The sequence below is a fragment of the Dreissena polymorpha genome, chromosome 1, assembly GCF_020536995.1.
Source record: "Dreissena polymorpha isolate Duluth1 chromosome 1, UMN_Dpol_1.0, whole genome shotgun sequence".
NCBI classification, from domain to species: domain Eukaryota; kingdom Metazoa; phylum Mollusca; class Bivalvia; order Myida; family Dreissenidae; genus Dreissena; species Dreissena polymorpha.
The window spans coordinates 155,879,466-155,905,176 of NC_068355.1; the positions used below are offsets into that span (position 1 = coordinate 155,879,466).

General features: G+C 35.5%; 1 protein-coding gene across 23 annotated transcripts in view; it reads left to right on the plus strand.

The window, feature by feature from the left end:
- The window catches only part of LOC127856983 (nuclear protein MDM1-like), a 233,583-nt gene that overhangs the window by 171,989 nt on the left and 35,883 nt on the right, over positions 1-25,711 (plus strand). For 6 of the 23 annotated variants that reach the window (XM_052393227.1, XM_052393284.1, XM_052393273.1 and 3 more), the window contains 3 exons: positions 24,524-24,577; positions 25,051-25,128; positions 25,419-25,481. The exons of 4 other annotated variants lie outside the window; for them this stretch is intronic. In XM_052393227.1, the coding sequence (XP_052249187.1) occupies positions 24,524-24,577; positions 25,051-25,128; positions 25,419-25,481 (195 nt within the window). Of the gene's footprint in view, positions 1-21,470; positions 21,621-24,126; positions 24,187-24,523; positions 24,578-25,050; positions 25,129-25,418; positions 25,482-25,711 lie in introns of those variants that run through there. 13 more of the 23 variants (XM_052393266.1, XM_052393331.1, XM_052393347.1 and 10 more) reach the window with 9 other exon arrangements.

Consider the following 25,711-nt stretch of genomic DNA (forward strand, 5'->3'; position numbering starts at 1 on the left):
ATAGTTAGTACTGCATTACTCAATTTACTGTTAATGATAAATGACAGTTTAAACCTACATGACTCTTAAATTATTAAATTAATGTATTAAAGTACTGTTATGTTGCAATTTTCCGCATATGCACATGTGAACAGTTCACAATAATCTGATACCGTTTCTTAGAAACCAAAGCACAGAACCGGATGATTAAGCTTCTTGTTGTACTATCTCCGGAACTCCCCTGCCTGCTCAGCCAACAGCTTCCTCGTCATGTAGTGCTGTGTGGAGTACGGCAAGTAAGGTTCTGCTGGGACTGAAATCGACGAAGTCAGTGCCAGGTCAGGGGCGGGAGCAGTCACAAATCGTACTAATGGTGCCGGTGCAACGGGCACCGGCACTTCTTGCTTGGACATCTGTTGGAAGAATTCGTCTATTACAGCTGCGGTATGGCAACTTCTTGATATACTGTCTTCGGAACTCCCCTGCCTGCTCAGCCTCCAGCTTCCTCTTCCTGTAGTGTTTTGTAGAGTACCACAGGAAGGTTCTGCTGGGACTGAAATCGACAAAGTCAGTGCCAGGTCAGGGGCGGGAGCAGTCGAAATATAATTGGCACAGGTAATTTTGGCTTGAAACTTTCATCCGTCCGTCCCTTCTTTCGTTCCTCCGTCCGTCTGTTCGTCTTCCGTTCGTTCCGTTTGTTATACCGTTTGTACGTTCGTGCGGACGTTTGTTCGTCGGTCCATTCGTTCGTCCCTTCGTCCGTACGTTTGTTCGTTCGCCCGTCCGTTGGTACATACTTTTCGTTCGTCAGCCCGGTCCTTCGTTTGTTCGTCCGTTCGATCGTCCGTTACTTCGCGCGTCCGTCCGTTCGTTCATTCGTTCTGCCGTTCGTTCGTCTGTCCTTCGTCTCTTCGTCCGTCCGTTCGTTCGTTCGCCCGTCAGTCGGTTGGTACGGTTATGCGTCCGCTCCTTCGTCCGCCTGTTCCTCCGTTCGTTCGTCCGTTCTTTCGTTCGTTCCTTCGTGCGTCCGTTCATTCCTTCGTTATTCCGTTTGTTCGTCCGTCCGTTCGTTCGACGCTTTCTTAATCCGTTCATTCGTTCGTCTGTCGGCCCGTACGTGCGTCCGTTCGTTCTTTCCTTTGTCCGTCCATATGTTCGTTCGTTCGTCCGTCCGTCCGTTCCTTCCTTCGTTCCTTCGTGCGTCCGTCCGTTCGTTCCTTCGTTATACCGTTTGTTCGTCCGTCCGTTCGTCCCTTTCTCAATCCGTTCCTTTGTTCGTTCGTTTCTTTCGTCTGTCGGTCCTAACGTTCTTCCGTTCCTTCGTTCGTCCGTCCGTTCGTTCGTTCCTTCGTCCGACCGTCCGTTCGTTGAAAATTGCGTTTTTTTCATCTGGGTTTTTATTTCTCCAAGCAGCTTCGTTCATTAAGTGTTTTCTGTATTCACCAAATAATAAGTAATTTCCGGATCCATAAAGTGCCCTGCGTAAGTCGTTCATGTGAGCTTTAATAATGTTCGAAATACACTCGATTGCACTTTGGATTGATAAGATTTTGTGTTGAGTTTCTTGTCTGTTGTTGATGGATTCAGCATTGTTATTTGTCCATAGTTGTGATATTTGTTTTTGTTTTAATGGCATATATACACATTTTTTCAATTTTGGTATCAAATGTCGTTCAAAGTATTTGGAGAAATTGGCATTATCACTTATTATCTGTTTTACGTCATCTGCTCGTTGGCTAAATTGAACGTCGTTGGACTAAATACTAATCCGCATGAAGGATGGAAAATGGAATTAATCACTTGTTTTCGTGTTGGTTCACCCATGCCCTCCTTTTGCATCCGATGTATTATGTTATCCTTTAAATGTTTCGTACATAGAAGCACAGTCGAATTCGGGAAGCTTTTCTGAAGTGCATTTGTCATAGCTGTTTCGTCGTCCGTTCCTAACGTGAAGTTGTCAGTACCTAATTTATTTCGAATATGATCAAAGAAGGTTTGATATGCGTGTTCCTGTCCATTAAATTGTAAACATATAGGGCCCATTGTGATTGGAAATTGGTTGTTTTTTCTTCTTGTGACTGACTGATTTTTAAAAGACAACACTGTAACATAAAATCTGCCGATGTTAAATGTTCCGCTGTTTCCTTCACAATTTCGCTTCAGATCTAAAATTTGATTTTCATGATATAGTATTACAACAGGGTCTTTATTTTTGGTCAATATAATTTCTTGTACGAAGTCATTGTTATTTAAATCTGATATTACACTTAAAACTTGGTCGGCTACATTACCTGATCTTTTCGGGATGTTTTCAATTTTCTTTTTTTCATTATATATTTTGTCTTGAACTTGTCTGGCAGATTTTGGTGCTTGGAAGCTGTCATCGGTGACCATGTCACTCACTACTTGAGTGGCTGTTTTTCGTCCTTCGTGTACTTTGTTTGAAGCCATACAGAGTATTTCGGGATTCGTTCGCTTATATGTTTCCCCTGATTTGGCATTTCCGTGTGTTGTTGGGGCTCCTAAATACCCGGCGACACATTTCAGGTGCAGATGGACCAAGCTGCCGGTGGCTTCTGCGACAATTGAAATGCGTCTGGAATAGGAGTCACCCTTTAATTTCGCATAGTATCGATGCAGTTTACAAATTGATTCCGGTTGAGGGTCATATGGCACATATCGGATTGTCTTGTTAATCTGGTTCTTGGAACAATATACCCCGTTGTGTTTGTAAACAGGTTTAATGCCGCTGCTTTCGGTATATGCCCAATACTGGTTTACAGTGGTACCAGCCTCCCATATGCCACAGTCGTCAACAAATTCAAACCTTGATCTGACGCTTCCAGGGTGCTTCAGTACGACATAGGCGTTTATTTTTTCACCGCACGGAATAGAATTAATTTTCGTTTCTGTCTTTTAAATCTTAAATAGTTCCTCATTGTTGAGAAAATTCGAACCGGGTAAATTTGTAATGTCACTGCCGCTATCTGAATGTCCGTTACTGGTTTCTGCAGTAAGGCGTTCCCGCGAATGCCCAGAGTTTGTGGTCGGGGAGCCGCCATTCGTTGTATTTCTTCGTCTCTTAACTGTAGTTCGCCTCGCTGGAAGTGTTGTTGAAATGTTGTCTTCGAAGTCCATCGTGTCGTCAAGATGCTCTTCAGATGGGCGTGTGTCCGATAGGACTTCATAGCGGTTACCGCTACACACCGAAGTCTCTGACCTTGGACGCTTCGGAGTGGTAATGCACCGCTTTGATGGCACTGCCCATACCTCTGCTTCGTTGATATCAGCGTCGCTATTGTCGTCCCTCACTGGCGTGCTGTTAGTTGGTGCCTGTTGCTGCGTCACTGCACAAAAATGGTTGACTTTATAATACTCATCTCTGACTGGCACACGTCCCATCGCGTACCACATGATGGTCAGCATGGCCTCCTTGTCACAGTGGTCATGAGTGAACACTGTGTTGAGTGCCTTGTAAGCGTATTCCTGATCTTTGTTGGCAAACGGATAAATCAGCTTGATTTGCTTGGAAACAACATCCGCCAAGGCGAGAATTGTCCACCCGTCCGAGTAACAAGTGACTATTGCCGAATCCATGCATGAACGCTTGTAGTTTTCCGCCAACTTGTCCAGTTTTTCTGCGAGATGGTGCGATCGGTAATTGCGCTCTTTCTGTACCATACTAAGACACGTGTGGTAACGCAACTCCATACTTAGTCCCTCGTGTCCACAGAGGAGTACAGACACTGCGTTGAATAAACAATCGCCATTCCCAGTGGTTTTTCTTGGCACGCCTGGCTCATCAGTGTAGATGTCCAGAATACTGCTGGCCACGAGATCCTCTGTGGGGAACGTTTTAACAGTCCCAAAAGGCACCTTGAGTCGTACTCCAAACATCATCTCCCTCGACACCGCAGCTTTCAGCGCCCCGATGTTGTTCGTCTGTGCGGCCTTAAAAAAAACACTTTCGTGCGTTTAAATTGTAGTACGATTATTACTTTCGTGCGTTTAAATTGTAGTACGAACATTTTGCATTTTGTATGGTTATTATGCATGTATACAATAAGCAGATTAAATTGCTTCGGAGTTCATGTATACAAATATTGAGACAGCACGTAGTTGTAGGTAAAACTCAACTACGCATATGATGTGTTTGTAAAAATTTAATTATTGCATGCGAAAGTCAAATCTTTGTTTACATTTATTACGTTTAATTTAAATGGATTTCAAAGGGGCCTTTTCACGTTTTGGTAAATTGACAAAATTAAATCATGTTGTTTCAGCTTCGTAAATTTTCGTTGATATTTCTGAGGAAACAGTAATACTGAACATTAACCATGCTCTAAAAGAGCCATCATATGCATCTTTTGAAAATTATGATTTAAAGGGGCCTTTTCACAGGTTTTGGCATATTTTTAAGTTTGTCATTAAATGCTTTATATTGATAAATGTAAACATTGGATCTTAAAAGATCCAGTAAAAAATCAAGAATAAAATTTAAAAAAAAAGGAAAACAAGTAGCCGGTGTTAGGGCTCGAACCAGTGACCCCCGGAGTCCTGGAGTTAGTCTGAAGTAAAAACGCAATAGCCCTCTCGTCTATTCCGCCGGGTATACACAGATTACGTATTTTAAACCTTATATAAGCAATCTTCGTAGTTTCGTAAATTTAAACGACAACAACAGAACTCTTCAAATTATTCAATATGGATAATTATATTTATAATTTTTAGGTTTTCAAATCGTCCAAAGATACATATAATGACTATATTGGACTATGGTAAATGTTCAGTAATACTGTTTCCTCACAAATATCATAACTAAAACGAAAATTTGCGAATCTGAAACATCTTTTTTCAATTTTGTCAATTTACCAAACTGTGAAAAGATCCCTTTAAAAACCTGAACACAATAAAGCGTTGCAACGTAAAATGATTAAACAATTTGGGATAGTTCTGTTGTTGAAACTACGAGAATTGCTTATATAAAGTATAAAATACATCAATCTTTGTATGAGCCTGAATGGCCGAGTGGTTTAAGTGGTTGACTGTTACTCCAAGACTCCAGGGGTCAGTGGTTCGAGCCCTATTGAGGGTGCCTTTTTTCTTTTTAAAATGGTATTCTTGATCTTTTTCCTGGAGCTTTTTAGATGCAATGTTTACATTTATCAATATAAAGCATTTCATGACAAACGTCAGTACATGCAAAAATCTGTGAAAATTCCCCTTTAATGAAACACCCATTGTTAAATTGGTCTTACACGCATTTTGCTTTGTTTATTGTTACGCAAGCTAACCCAGAACAACGTCTACCCCGTCCTGACGAAAATTATGTAAGAACCACCAAAGTATAATACACCTTGAATTTGAATTTCATAAAATTCTGAACAACATCGCAACACAGATAAAATTCTTAATTTCAATCAATTAAGGGGACATTACTCTGGAGTTACGAAGGCTTTGCGAGCACCACCGCAGTATGTTGATGCATATTAGTTTATATGTGAGATACAGGTCCTGACGTAAAAAATCCTCAATTTAAATCAGTTACGTACGGCATCCGGATAGTGCCATCTATAATCTCGCACTTTTTCATCATGGGACTAGACACACGAAGCGATACTTGATCTTTTTCTTCACAGTCGCGGCGATACTTGATCAATCGCATCGCTTCGTGTGTAGCGTTCAAAGGGCGACACTAGACACACGAAGCGATACTTGATCTTTTTCTTGACAGTCGCGGCGACGCACGATATTTTATGTTTCAAATATCGCCCATATAATCCGAATCTCGTGTATCGCATATATATTGTCAATATATATCAAAATGATTATGAAATTAAGTTAATCTGTACTCGGTTTACTAATGCTAGAATAATCTTGCAGTGTAATAATAAATGTGTCGATGCCAGCAATATTAATAATAAAAGCGCTGAAAGCACTGTAGGTGTTCGCTGTTGTAGTTGAAGTTTAGACGCAACTCAGTTTAAAAATTATGTTATAGCTTTCTATATTGCAAGTTTTAAATGAACACAACTCATTCAAATTTAAAGCACAGGTCCAGATGTGTGTTTTTTTATTCATCAATAAAATATCATTAATAAAACTATCATTTAAGCTTTATTTTGGGAAAACAGGCCTTAATGCATATGAATAAATTCTCGTCCCAGTACCAGAGACTCTCTTTAATCGAAAAAAATTATAAAATCAGAGATGTCGTCCTTGATAAGTTTGTGTGCATTGCACAGGATTATCAGTATGCACAGGCTAATCTTATTTTACAAACACTTGAAAAAGAAAAAGTATCGCCGCGACTGTCAAGAAAAAGATCGAGTATCGCCGCGACTGGCAAGAAAAAGATCGAGTATCGCCGCGACTGGCGAGAAAGATCGAGTATCGCCGCGACTGGCAAGAAAAAGATCAAGTATCGCTTCGTGTGTCTAGTGTCGCCCTAGATGTGATAAGTGCGAGGTGGCACAGTCCGCATTGCGTAGTTACGGGATACAAGTGACGAAAGCTAACCAAACAACGAAACGCTGCGTGCACCACTGCAGTTTGCTGATACAATAAGGGGACATTATTGCAAAATGTACGCTTTCACCAAAGCACTCTTTTATACAAAATCACCTTGACAAGATCTAGGTACCAGAAAACACATTTTCACACATTCTCGACACTAGTAAAATGGACCATGATAACAAGCAAACTTTTTACTTGAACAAAAGTTATTACAAATTATGTAAGAACCAGTCAGTAAATTGTGTATACTCTAAATCTTAATCAATAACATATTTAAGCATACACTAAGCCGTGCGCTAGAGAACAATACAAAATGTATCAAATGTTTCGAATCATTGACGATCTTTTCGATTCACGGATAATAGAAACAATTAACATGAACTGATATCAACTTTAAATAATAAATAATAAATATTTTTACTGATATAATTCGGTATTGAACGCTTTGATAGAAAATACAACGGACGCTTGCATTTTTGTCATCCGATATTTTTAACGGTACTAATTTATTAATATTATTAATTTTTGTAACACATTGCTAGCGTTTCTATCTAGCAATGTCTTTTGTTAATTGCATCACTGAACACAACAGAAAGTTCATTCATATATGCTAGATAGAAAACGCTCTAGCAATGTGTTAAAAGGTTATCAGATAATTATAATCGATGTTTCAATTCTTTGTTTGAAGGTTAATGAACTCTTTACATTTAAATCATTTAGTCACAAACCTATGTACAAATCTACATACGTCTACTTTTAAATATAGGAATGAATACATTTGCATGTACTGATTCTGGATACGTCCAAACCTATACAAAACCAGTATTTTTAAGCAAGTGGCATACTTCAATACTTAAGTACAATTGTTACATCGCATTATGAGTCGCGTTCTGGGAAATCTGGTCTGAATGCATGTGCGTAAAATGTCGTCCCAGATTATCTTGTGCAGTCCACACAGGCTTATCAGGGACGACACTTTCCGCCTAAACTTAATTATCGGTAAGGAGGGAAATTCGCGAAACTCAAATAACCTTAAAAGCGGAAAGTGTCGTCCCTGATTAGACCTAGACCTGATGTGGACATGCATTATGCCCAGTATTCTCAGAACACGGCGCATATAATGACCATTTCTCATAAACATAATGTACTAATTAGTTTGTTTAACAGTATACAATTTTATAAAATATTTTATAATTCGCACATAAGAAATTTATATATCACGGGTATCGCCCTGATTCCCCATACACTGATGGTTTAGGAATACTCATTTTGACTCATTTTGACACCAAGTACTAGTATTCGTTTCAAAAATCTTCAATAAACTTCAATATCATCACTGTAAATTTACACAACAATTTAGCAACCATTCATTTCAATGATTTCAGTACACTGACCAGGTTTCTGTGTATTGAGTTGATAAGATAGGGATCAACACAGCAGGTTTCATTACACAGTATAGACTACCGCTCTTTTATTATTGGATTTGTAATTTGCATTATGGCGTCGACGAATGTGACAAATATGATCTTTCGCTAGATTTGGACAGGGACCTAACAAACAAACAAAGGGATGAGACACTCACTGAACCGAGGAACAAGCTAACGCCTTGTTACGCAAAAGGGAAACGAGACTTGCGACCCAACGAGACTTCGCGCGACGGGGCAAATTTTCACAGCAGCCATTTTGACAAAGCGAGACCGTGACAAAGCAATCGAGACTAAATAAGATAACAAATTAACCAAGTGTTGCTTTTTTTTTTTGTATAGGTCCCTGATTTGGACTTTCTACCTTTTCGTAACAAAAAATGGTACGATGTGATTTAAATGGACCGTTTCACAGATTTTGGAATGTATTTGTAATTAAATGCTTTATATTGATAGATATGGGATCTAAAAAGCTGTAGTAAAACATAGGAATACAATCAAAGAAAGAAAAAATAACCAAATAGGGCTCGAACCACTGACCCCTGAAGTATGAGTCAAACGCTTTGATCACTCGGCCATCCGTGCTCATACAGTGAGAGATGTATTTTATACTTCATACAAGCAATCCTCGTTGAGTCAAAAAATATAACGGCAAAAGAACTCTCCAAATTATTCAATCGTTTTGCGTTGCAACGCTTTATAATTTCCAGGTCGTCACTAAGAAATACAATGAGTATTTTAGAAACTGATAAATGTTCAGTTTTACTGTTTCCTCACAAAGAAACATAACTACGAAGAAAATTTGCAAATCTGAAATATATGTTTTCTCTCTTTTTTTTTCAATTTACCAAGACGTGCAAAGGTTCCTTTAAAAGAAAACAAAATGTCTACATAATTAAGTTAGACAACGAATGAAACTTGCTTGTTCAAAGTTTTATATTTCGAACGAACACGCAAGTACATAAGACCGCAGCCACACCAAACCAGTTATGTTTTGCCAAAATCCGTATTTTAGTTATTTTCTTTGCATTGATAATTGGTATGCACTTGCGTTGCGATCCGGAATTATTAGTCTCGGAGTTCACCGTTTTCCTAAATATACCAGGTGAATATATATTTTGATTGTGATTAAAATAATTTTATAAATAAAAAATAATAATAAATTGTTATCGGATTTCAACAGGTGGCTTTTAAACACGAAACAGTGCATATTTTAGTCAAACATTAGAAATATTATTTAATTAGAAGATACGAAACAATTACAAAGAGCTGGTCAACGGGAGAGATATTATTCCATAACATAAACGGGGCTATAGTTCTGAGGCATCACGACGTTAAGTTGTTTTGCGAAACTGTTTGCAGATGTGACGTCCTGTCAATCCTTAATTTGGTGATTTATTGCGGCAACTAATATTGAACGTAGTCACCGGACTCCGAAGACTGTTAAATTTAAAACTGTCAACAAATTCGATGTCACTCTATGCTGAGGTTGGTCGCTTTTCTTTATACATAGATACCTAAGAATTGTTTTTAAACTTCATCAAAAGAAATAAGGAAAATATATCCTTACGACTGTCGTTAACATCCGAAGATTATAAATTGCAACACAAACCAAACAGGATTTACAGGTGTATGGTTGTTATCTGAGGCAATTATAAATGAAAGATTTAACAAAATTAATCAAATTCCTTTCAATTTTTATTTAACTAAAACTTAATCTGTGTATTAAGATGCAATTGACATTAAAGAAATTTACGACTAGACTCTGAGATTATGTATCTGAGTGGAGAGTTAATGTTGATTTATCAAATTCCTTTCTATTTTTTTAAACTTAAATCTGTGTATCAAATTTATCAAATTCCTTTCTATTTTTTTTAACTTAAATCTGTGTATTAAGATGTCATTGACAGTAAAGAAATATTAACGCTAAAATACGCCTATCGTCACATTATGTGTTAATTGAAACTGGCAAACATAACATGAGCAGAAACAAACAATTTATTTTCTATGTATGTATGAGACGAATATCACTGTATACTTAGTCCAAATTAATTCAGAAAAAGATCCAAATTCACATCAACATAACTATTCAATAAGATCAAGTATGCATATTGAAGTTTAGTAATAATGAAGGTACCCTTCTAAAAGTAGCAATTTACTGCATTACATGCTTTCAGTGAATAAATTATTTGTTCTGTTCTGCTCTGCTTTAGTTTCTGGCGTTACCGATTTACTACTGTTGTCCCTTAAAAACTTATCGCTATAATTATTATCACATGTAAAGAAATAGCTCTTATTTTTTATCTCATACAGATATATTTTGAGATTCGATTTTTAAACAAATCGTGCGTGATTTGAACATTACGGTTGTCACCACGGGGCATCAATTCATTTCAAACGTATTATTTGCGAATTTGACCTTAAATTTGAAATTTAAAGTCCGGTGCGTATGGTTTGTGGTTAGTAAAGCTAATATAATTAATTGCATAGTGATAATAATGCTCACTGTATATGTAACGCATCTACTAGTACGCTTTGGACAATTCTATTGCGCGCGCTTTCGGTAAATTAAGTCCCTCAACAAATGGGAAGTAAAAAACGTACATGGATTAAACATAAGCAAGCTTGATAAATTTGAGTTATCGAAACATGTTTTAATTGCCCAAGTCAACACAAAATAATAACGTCTTAGGGTGACGTTCCCTCTCAACGTTAAGTATATAAAAGACAAATACATAGAGAATACTAGGTTAGCGTTGAATACAGAGAAGTTTATGTTGCGAGGCTTAGAACGCCGGAAGCGCGAGCCTTGGCGAGCGCTTTCGGTGTTCGAGCCGAGCAACATAAACTTCTCTGTATTCAACGCTAATCCTAGTATTCTATTTATCCCATTTGATTTTTTCAACGTGACATTTAACATAAATAGATCTAATAACCTTAACAATAATTTTAATTCAGTCATAAAAGCGCTTAAAATCTAACAAATGTAACCATGCGTAGTGATATACATGTATTTGTTCTGGTACGCAAAATAGTCTTTAAAAAATTCACACACAAACTGTAAAACAAGTAAAAAATATCACCATATGCCTACATTCAATTTTACGCAGTATGCGAATTTTAACACATTACGACCGCGAAAAGAAGATTTTACTTTACTATAATTCATTTTATTTTCGAAAGAAAATGATCAAATCCAATATGGCGGCGATTGCTCCTGACAAAATGCTGTCGATGTCAACATACATGTACACCATCGACGACCTAGTTCTGGCTACCATAACTTTATGTCGCTTTTTATGATTTTTGACTGGCGCGACTTTGTACAGGTCTTTCAATACTAAATAAACTGTACGCTGAAGTTTCTTTAGCTATCGAAGACCTTGACAATTTTGACGAGTAAACAGACAATTGCAGCGACTGACACTTTATTTGACAAAATATACAGGGCAATACGTTTTCCGACTTCGGACGAATTTAAGGACGCGCAGAACGTGTTTTTTATAAAATGTTATGGGTATGCCGTGTGTGATCCGATGCATCAATGGCGCCCATGTTAAAATCATTTCCCCGAGAACAGGGAACGACAAAAGTACAAACAAAAATCAAAACACGTAAGAACTATACTCCTATAAATATGAGGTAAGCGGGGTAGCTTACGTCTAATTATTTGGACTAGTAAGAACTAGTATCTTACCTTTAATTATCCTTTAAAATCCATCTAATAATCCATTTAACTCAATAATTGACGATTTTGCATCTAGGGTCTTTAATAATTATTTTAGCATAGTTAAATAAAGACCCTTATGCCATTCTATCACTTTATTCAAATGAGTTTATGAACGCGATAAACTTTCTTCTTCGTCACACGCTACGTCATGTACTCTACATTACTGCTGTTCAAATGAACCGGAGCAGTTTATCTAATAATAGCCGTTGGTAAACTCGGTTGCATTTGCAGATTTCTGCATACAAACATAATTATGTTTAAACTTGCACAATGTTTTATTTATCTATGGTAAATGCCCTTATTGTACGAGAAAATAATTTAATATATAAATACACAAAGAATGGAAAACATTCCAGTACACAACAGATAAATAAGTAGAAAATACCCGTGTACAAAATGGGACGTTCCCAATTCCAGTGTGGTGCTATTTTTACCATCTTATACTTTACACAGCTCTATGCCTAACGTGAATTAAATAGGAAAGCAAACATAGCAGATTATTCATGAACTGTGCGATATGTGTATGGCTTGTTGTACATTCTTAATATTTAAGTTAAATGTCAAAAGTATATGCTTTGGTTATAAGCAATGCACATTACACGAAATAAGGAAAATGTGATCAATTGACAATTCAGATATGTCGACATACAGTACATGTAGAAAAAATGTGAAATAAGTCGCGTTTATAATAAATCGTCAAAAAAATGAGGAAAATGACGCAACAAGTATGCCATTTTATGACGCCATCAATCAGCTGATTCATTATACGGATGGCGAAAAATTATGTCATATGACTAGTTTTAAAGGTTGAAGGTCGTATAATTTTGAAGCTTAAGTTTTGTCGACTTTGTTATAAATAAAAAAATAACAAAACAAAAATCGTGTAATTTCATATTTTATTTCAACATTTCTTTTGGTGAATATGTCAGATATATGTTTTTCTGCAAAATGTGCACATTTTCTTCTAATGGGTGACCTTAAAATTCGATCAATGAACCAAACAATATCGACCTAATTTTAGCGCATATCGCATGACGTCATTTAAAAAGTAGTCCGTGCACGCGACAGGTATATTCCACAGTGTTGAATACAAGCAAGTATATCCCACAACGTGTTATACCGTCAATGTCGCTGTGAAAATGGGATAAAAATATATAAGCAATATATTAACTTCCGATGTATAGCATTATCTAAATTAGGATGTGTTTTTTTTTCTTTCTATATATTGAACAGCGAATGGATAAACCTCGAACGATGATTCTAAACTTAGACTTCAGTTTACAACTGTTCGTTAATATACTGTTTCTATTAGATACCTTCTTTAGGCGACTCAACCCCTGTGAGTAATCGAAGTTGCAGTTATTGACCAAACGGCACCGCTCGCATATGTAGTTCAGATCGATTTCACCCCACTGATTGAGTTCCATCTCAGATACATTCTCACAAACACCATGGTACCACTGACTGCACGTTGCACAAAACAAAGAAGCACTGACACATTTCAACTTACAGTCGCCACAAGGATACCTATCTGCACGTTTACGCGTAAATTCCATTTTGTTACTAACGTTGATACCCAATTAACTAAGAAATATTGCGATTCAAAGTAAACAAATAAAACAAACTTAGACTTGCACGAAAAACTGTTTTGGAAAAAATGCACAAGTCACTGAATGTCACACTAGAGTGAAAAGAAATAATCCAGACGCAAAAGACAGTCAAAACGTTTCGAAGTATTATATATTTCTCAACATACGCTATACCGCATAAAGCGATAATGTACAGAAATTTCATGGTCTTATATAGCTGCAACAGCGTGTCATGTTAAACTTTCTAATATACGGGAAGTACCGGTGTTTTCTTTACTGGAATAATACTCCTGGTGACACGACTGGTGCCTTACCTGGTAAAAACTATAACGAGTGGGGTCGGGATGACGGACCCTATATATCGAATATATGTGTGAATGTCACAATTGTAGTCATTGGGATCTGTCATTCAGATAAACATGGAATATGCAAGTTGATTTATTTGAGTGAAATTATTTGTGTCAACAAATGGCGTTTGTGGGTGTGTGATTTTTAAACAAGACATTTAAAAAAAAGCTGACATACATGTGTTATGGGAAAGTATTGTGTTGTTGTTTTTTCATTAAGATAACGCACTATTCCAACTGAATCGTTGTAAATAATAATGTTAATAATAATATTATTTTTGTACATATATCTCATAGGCGAGTTTCCTTTGAGAGTAAATGTCGCATCAAACTGAACTGAATTGCCGCTTCTAACTGTGAACATATTGTCGGCCTTTCTTTTATTTCAGATTTCATTGTTACAAACATGATCAGTCAGTACTTGAAACAACAATATAACTGTTAAATTATCAGAACAGAACAAATATTTTATTCACATTACGCACATGACAGCTCATCGTGATTCATATCATTAGACTTTTTACATGCTTGGAAATATTAGTAATTAAAATACAAATAAGTATTTGTTGTGTGTTCATATCAACAATGAATTGAGTATAAACAACATGTTTACGAAAACCAGTTTAAACAGGCACAACAAAGGGCATTCATTTTATAATGTTCAAATTAACAAAAATCGGTAACAGTCTTAAACAAAGTACATTCATGTCATAAGAAACGGTTAATAAATGACAATAATGAACGTTTCGTTACAGAAGAACACATGTATATCTTTTCTTAAAGCATATTAGACAGTAAAGTGCTCACTTCCTATGAGTCGCTGTATTATTACTATTTAAAAGTTTACAAAAATATTATGTATACTGGTACTTGGTATTAATGAGAAGTGTGGAGTTATGAATTTGGATCTTTCTTCTTAATAAAACGAACATATAAGTAACGCTCCATTGGTCATTGTCGGCTCGGGTACTACTTTCATGTACCCCGGGTACTCTTAAGTATACTTGCATGTACCCCGATATTAGACTGTACCGGATTTGTATTCACGCCCGAAATCCGATGTCGTAAAACGCTCTATCGATTACCATTAAACGATATCGTTGATCTTAAACAAAATTCTCTTTTAAATAAAACTGCTGCACCATGCGTTTTGAGTATTATTTTCGATAATATAGGGGGCATTTAACAGAAATTTGACATACATGTGAACATTAATTTAAAAAAAATAGCCGACAACGACCGATTCAGCGTTGAAACTTCCTGGTACGTTTTAGTTTGATTACCGTACACGGGGTACATGTAAGTACACTTAATTAAGAGTACCCGGGGTACATGTAAGTAGTAACCGAGCCGACAATTACCAATCGAGCTTAAGTAACAGCAATATTCGTCTTCTTTATCATTGAGATTACATAAAGCATAAAGTGTTTTGTTTTGCTAATGTTATGATGTCTGCCAGTTTCAATAAACAACTTATGCGAGATTACCGGAATTAACCCCCTTCGGAAGAAACCCTCTTCCCTAAAAACGGCATAGCGGAACAAACCCCTTTTATAATATGCATGCACGGAACCTTTATTGCCAATAGCATCTAAATTTCAGAGACCTTTCAAATAAAGGTTTGAGTTCTGTGTAAACTAGTTATGAGGTTGATAAATCAAGATTAACCGGTTATATTGTCGTATGCTTCTTGTTGTTCGGCTTTCACTCTTTAAGTTCTCAGTAAACCGTTTTTAAATAAAGCCCTCCATTATTTCAAACGGTGCTAATTAATTGTGGAAGGTAGAAGATAATAAGCGCGTTACCAACTGTATGTGTCAATTTTACACGTACTTGAGAAACTGTGTGAACGGGCCAGATTTGTGAAGGTGATAATAATTATTAATTATGAATGGTTGACTTTGAATTAACAGCAAGACTCCAACACAGCTAGCTATTCGATGTAACGCTGTCTTAAAAGTCGGATGGTTGTAGAGAATAAGTGACAGAAACAATTTTCGTTTCACATAAAACACATAGAAATGAAAATCAATAACAGCATATTTTTTGGAAACCACAAATGATATATAATAATGAATCATCATATTAATTCAATGCGGATGCTAACAGGTATTGCTATCTCAAATACTTGTAATAACCTTTTTTAAGTTACCGTAGTGCGCAACTGTAGACAGACAGTTAACTAGAGTCTCATTTTTGCACACACAATTGATTATATGATTGAAACATGTGTCATTTACTGAAATATAATTAAAGGTAGTTTAGTTAAAATGCATACAATAAAATGTACAAATCCACTCAATTTGAGCTACAAGAGACTATGGACAGATTTATCGTGATATAAATATCATTTAAACATGTTAAAGGTGCAGATAGATATACGTGCAAAAGTACCATACATATAGTGTTTACGAATTATTAAAATGTCATTGCAGGTTTTGGCAGTGTATTTAACAAAGGACTCATTAGACATTAACTGACAAGATTGGGGTTATCGTTTCATAGTCCCAATGCATCGGTATTTTCCTCATTTCAAAGCATACATAGAACAGTCTACGCAAAAACTAGATGCGATTTCCGAACATAACAATTCCGCCGGAAATCCGTCAACCCCACAAGCTTTATTTTCGTTTAGAGACTGTGCGGCTTGTTTCACGTCTAAGATAGAGATTCCATCTTTTAAAATGTTGCTTTCATGAGAGTGAACATGATGATATGGGTTAAAATTATCTTGGGTCTCTGCATTATCTCCTGCTTTATATAAATTTTCAAAATCTGTTTTCCATTTATTGAAAACTGAGTATTAATTGTCCGGTTTTTACATCACCGTTTTCGGTAACTGTAAGAAAATTAAATAAATGCTACATGTAATGATTTTAATGACTTAACGAGTGTTGGTTTGTAATTAAATTTGTTTAATACTTTGCCTCTAATTAAAACTCACTTAAACGGTTGTGGTGCCATTGTTGATGACGTAAATTAGTTCGACTATAAGATTGTAATATAAATGTTTGATTGAGCAAATACGACGCTAACTGATTGATTTCAACAAAAGTGATATTAATCTTGATACAATTTATATGTCTACGCACTTGTTGACACGAGCATTCAGTATTGCAAGTTGGTTTACAAAACATCAAATATCAGATCCAAAGTCTTAATCGAGTGCATTTAATAGTTTTTAATAAATGTGCCATTTCGGTCTACGCTAAACGCCCCTACCCGCCCGATCACAAGTTAAATTTGTACGACTGCACCATACGAATGTTACCAATTACCGAAACTTAACCCCTGTCTATAACAACAATTGTGCTCGTTAGTTGTTAATGTTTTAATTGTCAGGCAATTGATTCCCGGCATCATTGTGGCATGTTGTTTTATTGGCCGACATCGTTAATTTACATTATATTGCGCGTTTAAGATCGAAGTTGAAAGATAAAGTCCTTGAACAATTAATTCATAAAAAAGGTTGCGTGTTATTCTTTTATTGAAATTTTACTGGTCATCTGATTTTTTTGAGTACTTACATTTTACAGTTCGCTTTTGATAATGGCACTGCGCTTTCGGTACGCGGTTATTGGCTTTTCTGTGTTCTTTACGTACCTTGATTTAGCTCTATCTTACTTCTTTTTAGACATTAGTTGGTCTTTTCGACACAATTCTATAGCAACCACAGGAAGCAATATATATTTGTCTCCAAATTTATTACACAAGTAGCTTTGATTAGTTTTAATTGGTGTAGATTTGGAGAGATTTGGGAAGATTAATTAGTAAGTGGTGTGTAACCTATATTTGATTTTAAGTATTTATATTGGGAAATTACATATTGTCACGAGAAGAATGAAGCATTAAACAAAACAATAGTGCCCATCACACAAACATGATGTAAAATAATTATTTTTATGTAGATTTGGGTAGATTTGGGGTAGATTTTGGTAGATTTGGGAAGATTTAGGTAGATTTGGGTAGATTTGGGTAATTCGTGTCGCCGGCTCGAGAAACACGCGTAAAAATAAAATAAGTAACGTATTTAATTTTTGCAACCTATTCCCTTCAATCTCTTCATTCGAGCATAGTGTACACAAATCATTATCAAACTTATAGTGCAAGCAAACTGTAGAAAGCGTGAGTACATTTGCGAATGTAATCAATAATCTTTTCGCTGAATATCTGCACGACGTTTCGCACGTGCTTCAACCGTGCAGGGATTTGAATGGCTGAGAGCATAGCTTGTATCAAATCCCTCGCGCAATTACATACCACCTGATGTTGCTCAATCCAAACTTTGACTTTGTTAAGTACGTGTAATGAAATAAAATAACAATATTCTGTAGAAATTTACACCGATTGTCTTTTAATATATTTTACATTGTTACAAGCTGTAAATTCATTCTTTCAAGATCTTTATTAAAGTTAGTCACACATATAAGGTCAATATATTTTTGGTCTGTTGGGAGACTGGATGCGCCTGAGGTCACCAAACGGAAAACGGCCTGCGGCCAGGCTGTACCTTCAAACATGGACCTATACAAACAAATATGTTTGTATAGGTCCCTGTTATGTTTGAAAGATTCCTATATTTCAGAACATTTGGCGTTTAAGTTTGAGTTTAAGCACTCTCTTTTCATATCACCCCCCCCCCCCCGCCCCCCACCCTCACACACACACTTTGCCCACTGTGAGACGGCCCAAAATTAATGACCTTTGCTTTGGAAATAGTGCATGAAAAATGTGATTAGTAAGTCGGACAGAAACAATAGGTTTACAGTCAAAACGGCCCCAAGTCAAAACGGCCCCTAGTCAAAATGACCGAAAACTTGGTCAAAACGGCCCCACATTTGGTAAAAACGGCCCCACTTTGGTCAAAACGGCCCCAAACACAGTTTTTAAGTTGGTCAAAACGGCCCCACATTTGGTCAAAACGGCCCCACATCTAGTCAAAACGGCCCTACAGATAGTCAAAACCGCCCCACATTTAGTCAAAACGCCCCCGCAGATAGTCAAAACGAAATCGAAAATCAGAAGAAAAAATATATATGAAATGTACTTCTGTTATTTTCTTAGTTAAGTCTGCAATTACAACTTTAAAGGATTTAGTTTATTTTACGTACATACAAACATATCATACAAATATTGATTGCGCCTTATTATATAATAATTCTAAATTGTGGAGGATAAGTGTATTGAGTGTGATTTATCAGTGTGATTTATCAGTTCGACCGCATCAACAGAAATATCATGCGACCTTTGTGAGACAAGGCAACACCGAACATGCAATTCAGGTAAGCGAATATCAATTATATCAGTTGATATTTAGATTTTCAATAAATGTACAGCTCTACATATGTGTATTGGTTATGTCTTATATCTTTGTATATTGTGCATATTAATAAGAAATAATATTCATTTATTACGACGTTCATATGACAATATTTAATTAAATTATTCTGTATTAAACGTATTCTTGATGCGGTAATATGTATCTAGTCTTGACGAATTATTTCGTTAACTGTTGTTTGTAATGATCAAAATTATTTCGACGGAATTTAAGCTCTCCGTGGTGAGTTTTTGGACGTTTTCCATAAAGGGTGCTTTATGAAAAACTTTTACATATTGATTATAACTTTTTTGCCAAAATTTACAAATACTTTTAAACGAGACTATAAATAATGGACTGTTTATGTATTATTAAAAAAATAAAAATGTTAATATGTTTTCGTATATCTTTGTAAATTGTGCATATTAATAAGAAATGATATTCCCTTTCTACGACATTCAGCTTACATAGTTTAAATTGTAATTATGTTCAGATATTGTTCTGTATTAAACGTATTCTTGATGCGGCAATATGTATCTAGTCTCGACGAATTAATTATTTCATTGTATCAGTATTGTTTGTAATAATAAAATATATTTAAATATATGGTACCTTTAACGGGTAACGGAAAAGTAGCACCGGATTCGGATTCAGCGAGTCCAAATGATATAGATTTAATGTCTTATTGTTCTATTTCGACGGCATTTAAGGTCTCCGTAGCGAGTTTTTGGACGTTTTCCATAAAGGGTGCTTAAGAGAAAGACTCATTTGTGCATGATATTATTTTTAACAAATATTTAAATATGTGCAATTTTCGTATGACAGATAAGAGTTACCGTCCTAATTCGCCATATAATGTGTACACATTTTTTTCCTGAATCTTTTCCCAAGATTTTAAGATTTCAGCAGAATAGTGACATGTCATTTATTTTCTGAACACGTGTTTCCCATGCCGAATACAAACGAGCATGTAAGGGAGAGCCGTTGCACTTCATATGTAGAGACTGTTTCACACCTGTACACCAGTCGACAGCATTACACGTAGGTTATCATTTTAATTAATTAAAGTGGTTGAAATCATGTTCTTCCAATTATTATTATGTGGGGATTATGTGAAATTTCAAACGCTGTAGTAATATAGTTCGCGTCCGAGAGACGATAAAATGAATGATACGCTTATTTCCCGCAATTGTTTTTTTTATATATAGGAAAGCTCGTTAGTGCACAGCGACGTCGACGCAGAGATGACAGATGTTTTAGATGTTTACTCGTCAGTGAACAGCGACGTCGACGCAGAGATGACAGATGTTCAATCGTCAGTGAACAGCGACGTAGGTGTATGTTATCATTTTCATTTATTCATTTTTTTTCATTCATATAGCAATGATAAACTGAATGAAATTTAAAGACGTATGTTATAATTTTAATTGATTCAATATTTAGCACTTGTAATGAAATATACTACCGACTACACTATTATTTAATTACTAATATATATCAATATGTTTTATGTTTTACGGAGGTTCCGGACACTTCTGTTCGCTTATAACTGCCCTTTGTGCAACCGTCCATTTATGTAGAAGCGTCTCTCCTTGATCCCCCAGTACCGAGGGACCATGTTGAGGACGTGCCAGTTACCTTCACGCTGATACCCGGTGGCTCACAGAAGGGGAAAGACCTCCTCAGAATTCTTATATCTTTGTAACTAATTCTTTCAAGTATGGTTTAACGAAATGTATCATGGTTTTAATTTTGTCATTTCAGATACAGGGCCGAGACGCTGTCCACGAGTGGCCTCTTGAAGAGGTGCAGTACGTTCTACAGACCATTGGTACCCAAGAGACCAGAGGAAGTTGAAATGAATGAGTGATGAACTTATTAATGACTGAAATCAATCAAGATATTGATTTAGATGGGCGTTTGTGCGTTTGTTTTACAGTGTTGCTAGTGTGAAACACTGAAACATTTTCGATATTTCTTGTCAATTATTATGTTCGACAACTATTAGAATGTAATTGATACAAATAGAACATTTTTTCACAGAAATCATACTTATATATCTCTTTTTTTCTTCCTTGTCAATTATAATGTTTGACAGGTATTAGAAACTATTTGATAATTATTATGTTTTACTATAAAAAAAATACTCATTTTCTTACTCATAAATATCTTTCTTGTCAATTGTTATGTTAGAATGTACTTGATACAAATAGAATTAACTCATTTTTTTCAAAGAAATCTTACTTATATATCTCATTTTTCATTCTTTCTTGACAATTATTATAAACTATTTGATACTTGTAATGTTTAACAACAATTGTTATGTTTGATTATTCAACATGCATATCTTCAAATAAATACAATATTGAACAAAGTTCTTTGTTACACAATGGGTCCGTTTTGACCAACTTAAAAACTGTCTTTGGGGCCGTTTTGACCAAAGTGGGGCCGTTTTGACTATTTTTTACTAGGGGCCGTTTTGACTGGGACCGTTTTGACTAGCAAAACGCAATAATGATAGTGCTGTTTAGCCGTTACTCAAAAATATTATCAATCGTGATACATCGGCTATCTCGGATTCCTCCGTTATGAAATAAATCGTCTGCTGATCCAGAGTGAAATATTATTGGTATGTTTACTTCCGGTTCTTCGGACGACAGATTTTTAAACTATTTTATCTCTGAATTTTATTTTGGTAGACGATATAAGAACAAAGAGGTCGTTAGTCAAATGAGATACTCTTATTCGTAATTAACCAATGCTTGCACACTTAAAAAATGTACAGATGCATTTATGAATTAGATAAATATTGCATCTGAATATTTTGCAAACAGCCTTGGGCATGTTTTCGAATTTCCCTCCTTCGTCGATGCAATGCTTGTTCAAGATCGTTCTTATTTTCTATTAAAAAAGATAACAACATAAAGGGAGTTTTTTGTCAAAAAGTAATATATCCCAAAACATTAATGTATAATGTGCTTGGCGCAAGGCCTTATAGGCATAGTTGCAAGTCTGAACATGTTGGCTTTTTTTGCAACCGTTTCGAAGGTTATATTATAAGTAGCCTTTCTCAACTTAACAATAGAATATTAAAAATCTGTTTTCAACTATGTATCATTTCAAAAGCTTTAAGATAAAAACGCCATATGCAACCCATGCAAAACACAACATTCTTTCAGGACATGAGGCTTGCCAACGAAATTTTTTTACCAAACCTAACCAGATTTTACTGGACATTATTCTTCTTTAACCAAACTATAGAAAATACTTTTCATTGGGTTTATGATTATTGTTATTACGTTCGCAATTGTTAAAAAATATAAATGCAACAAAATAACAAGTAAATTTAAATATGTTTTATTTAAACATGGTAAAACTTACAATTAAAATGAAATAGACTATAGAGCTTTGTGATATTTAATACTTTTTTGCAATCCTTGAAACAGCCGCTTGTACTTCTGACTTTTGCATCACATGTTGACATGTATCAAGCAATGATGGTGTGGTTACCCACTTTCAATTTGCGTTAATCACAATGATTAAAACCAGTCAAATTAATTTCAAACAATCAAAAACTTTATTTGTCACCTATGTCATTAAAAAAGCTGCAATATTTAACTTATTCAAGAATGGCACTTGGAGTTTGTTACCTCACTAGCACTGATAGCTTATTCGATTGTTTGGTAAAATCCATTTCATTTTAAAGCTAGACAATCTTATCAATCTTAAATACAATGTTAACATAAACCAGTTTGTATTTTTTTACGTATTCCTAGTTTAGTTTTCACAATGTTTTACTTTTTTTCTGACAATAGAAACAGCAGTTTTGGGTAGGGCTGTCACGATTCACCGGTATATCGGTATATCGGTATATCGCGGTGCATGTCGTGAAAAAAATCGCACCGCGGTACGGCGTTGCCGCACCGTTTTTTTAAATATTATTATATAAGCACAGATATAAATACATTACATAATTATTTTGATATAGATATCGTTTTGAAAAATGTAGAAGCGATTCAAAAGGGCTAAATAAATAATCCGTTAATATCCAGGTCAAGCAAGCGCTTCCACTTGTAGATGTTTAACTTTCACGTTTAAAATACGGCGATGTATGGGTCCGTACCTTTTTTGGAATTAGGGACAGATTTTCTTTGCAAATAAGTTCATAATTATCCAAAAGATGTTTATTCTATTTCTTATTTTCTTTCTTTAGTATATCGATCGTTCAAAGCATGGTACTTCCGAATCATGTTATGTTAAGATTCTGAATAAGTCGAGGAAGAGTCAGAACGCTACGGATTTTCAATACTGGGCCCGCTGACTCCGCATTTTGAACATGCCCTTGAAGAGTTCGATTTACACAGATGGTAGTCACAGCTATTGTAAACAACATGGCGGACATTTTAGAAAAAGACGCGAACAATAACAATGTCTACTTCTATCAAGTTTATTACAGTTCCTTTTACAGTTTCTAGTCATACTATGATACCAGTGTTTTCTGATTATTGAGTTTAATAAAGTTTGTAAAACTTGTTATTCTGCTGTTTTCTTCACAGATACATATTCTGTAAAATATCGCGGTACGTACCGCGATACAGTGTTGCCGTACAACGATATACCGCGGTACGCTCACGGCGTATCGTGACAGCCCTAGTTTCGGGCATATTACCTGACCTCAGCATATTTTGTCTAAAATTTTCGAGGTCTGACGTCTTTTGCATGGGTTGAACATGCGTTTCATTCAAAAAGAAGTAAAGAAAGAGACAAAGAGGACAACTTAAACATGTTATATAGAATCAAGAACTGTTATTAAAGAGGCAAAACCCACATTGCATTATTATTTATTTTGCAAGTGATGAACAAAAACATAAGTTATTTCACTGATTTTTAAGAGAACTTTCCCAGATTATCATTATATTAGCCAACTTAAATCAACTAAATGTTCTTTCCCAATCCCAATGTAACAAATTCAAAATATATAATTTTCTGATTTTCTTATTTACTTGCCCCAGGCTTATCCATGCCAGTATAGAGCTTTTTCGAAACGGTGGAGAAATGTTAGAATGTAAAGAAATAATGCGTGTAAATTTCTGGGTGTTCACTTTGAGAGCATGACACATGACTGGAAAATACAGAGTGGGCAAATCATGCCAACAAAGAATATAACAACCATGTTTTTTATTTTGTCTGAAATAGCAACTATTTCCAACTTTTGTGGTTTCAGGGTTACACATGCCTGCAGCCACAGATTCAGTCACAGCTGGACTCAGCTCAAATAAGTTTGGTTAGTATGAATTATAAATAGTAAATGATCACAAAAGTTTGTCTATAAAAACAGACTGTAATTATTTATAAAAAATTCTATTTTATGACAGTCAAATTCAATTTAGTCGTAACTGCGCGAATTTATGTCCAATAAGTGGCCTTGAACAAATAAAAGAATTGAAGACATGATTTCATGTTTGTTCATTAAAGAAACAATTATTGCCTCAGATACATGTATGATAATTCATACATTGACATAAAAAGTTCATTAACAAATATATGTTTTTGTAACAGATTCATTTTCTGTTGTTTATTCAAATTTTTATGTATTTTAATATGTTTTTAACATTGATCAGCTGGACCAGCCATGCAAAGAAAGAAGCAAACAAACGTGTATTTTTCCTCAAAAAGTGAGATTGCATGAGCACCTTGCATACATGTATATAAACTTGTACAGGCTTTGTGAAGGGCATTGTTAAACAGTCGTGACTAACAGTTATATAAGATCATGATTTGATTTTATTTTCTAAATAAGTAACAAACATTTTCGATAATAAATTTGGTTTTGTTTAGTGACTACTATTTTCCCATTTCAAATGTATTTTACTTGTTGTTGATTTGTTTCTGTTCTTGGAGCATTCTGCATGCACATACACTAGTATTTAATTACCTGAGCACACAGTGCTCAAGGTGAGCTATTGTGATCTACCTATGTCCTATGTCATTAATATTGGCCCCACAAAAGGTGATATTGTAAACGCTTATTAACAAACAATTACTGGAGTGTGCTTAGTAACTCAGATGCTAGTTTGGAAAGATAACGCTTATGCTATGTTGGACCTACACAGGTATTCTTGGCAGCTTTGTGTGTGCTATGTTGCAGCGGCCACATCCATGGAGCCAGCCTTACAAAGCAAGAAGCGGGTTGAGCCTCCCTTTCTGAAGACTGTACCGGCCAAAAGTGAGGCCAACAAGAATCACTTAATCTCATCTACACATGTGTTAAATTCTTCACCATTCTTTTTAGCACTGTCTAATGTTTTCATCTGGTAAATGTGCAGTTTTCATCTGGTAAATGTGCAGTTTTCGTTATCTGAATATGATCTGTCATATTGCTTTTTTTTTCTAAATACTTGTTTACACTGATTTCTTAATACAGCTACAACCAACATCACTGAAAAACACAAAATGCGATATCCAAGTAATTTAATTGTAATGGCCATACAAGATAATGATGTAATGTTTTTTCAGATGATTTTGATGGTGTTCCACTGCAGAGTAGAAAACATGTTCCCTCCCCGTCCCAGAAACCAAGTGAGGGAACAAGTCATTTAATGCTTTTATAAAAATTAAGAAGATTTTATTACAATTTTTTTTTTCTGTTTGCTTCTTTTTTATTGGAAATGTATTTTCAGTTTTATATTTGATGTACACAGAATTTTTTGTTTTAATCAATTTTTTTCTTTTATTGTGAACTATCACACTTGGATCTGCCTGTAACAGGCTTGGTTTAAATAGATAACACTTTAAAGGTGGTATGGTAG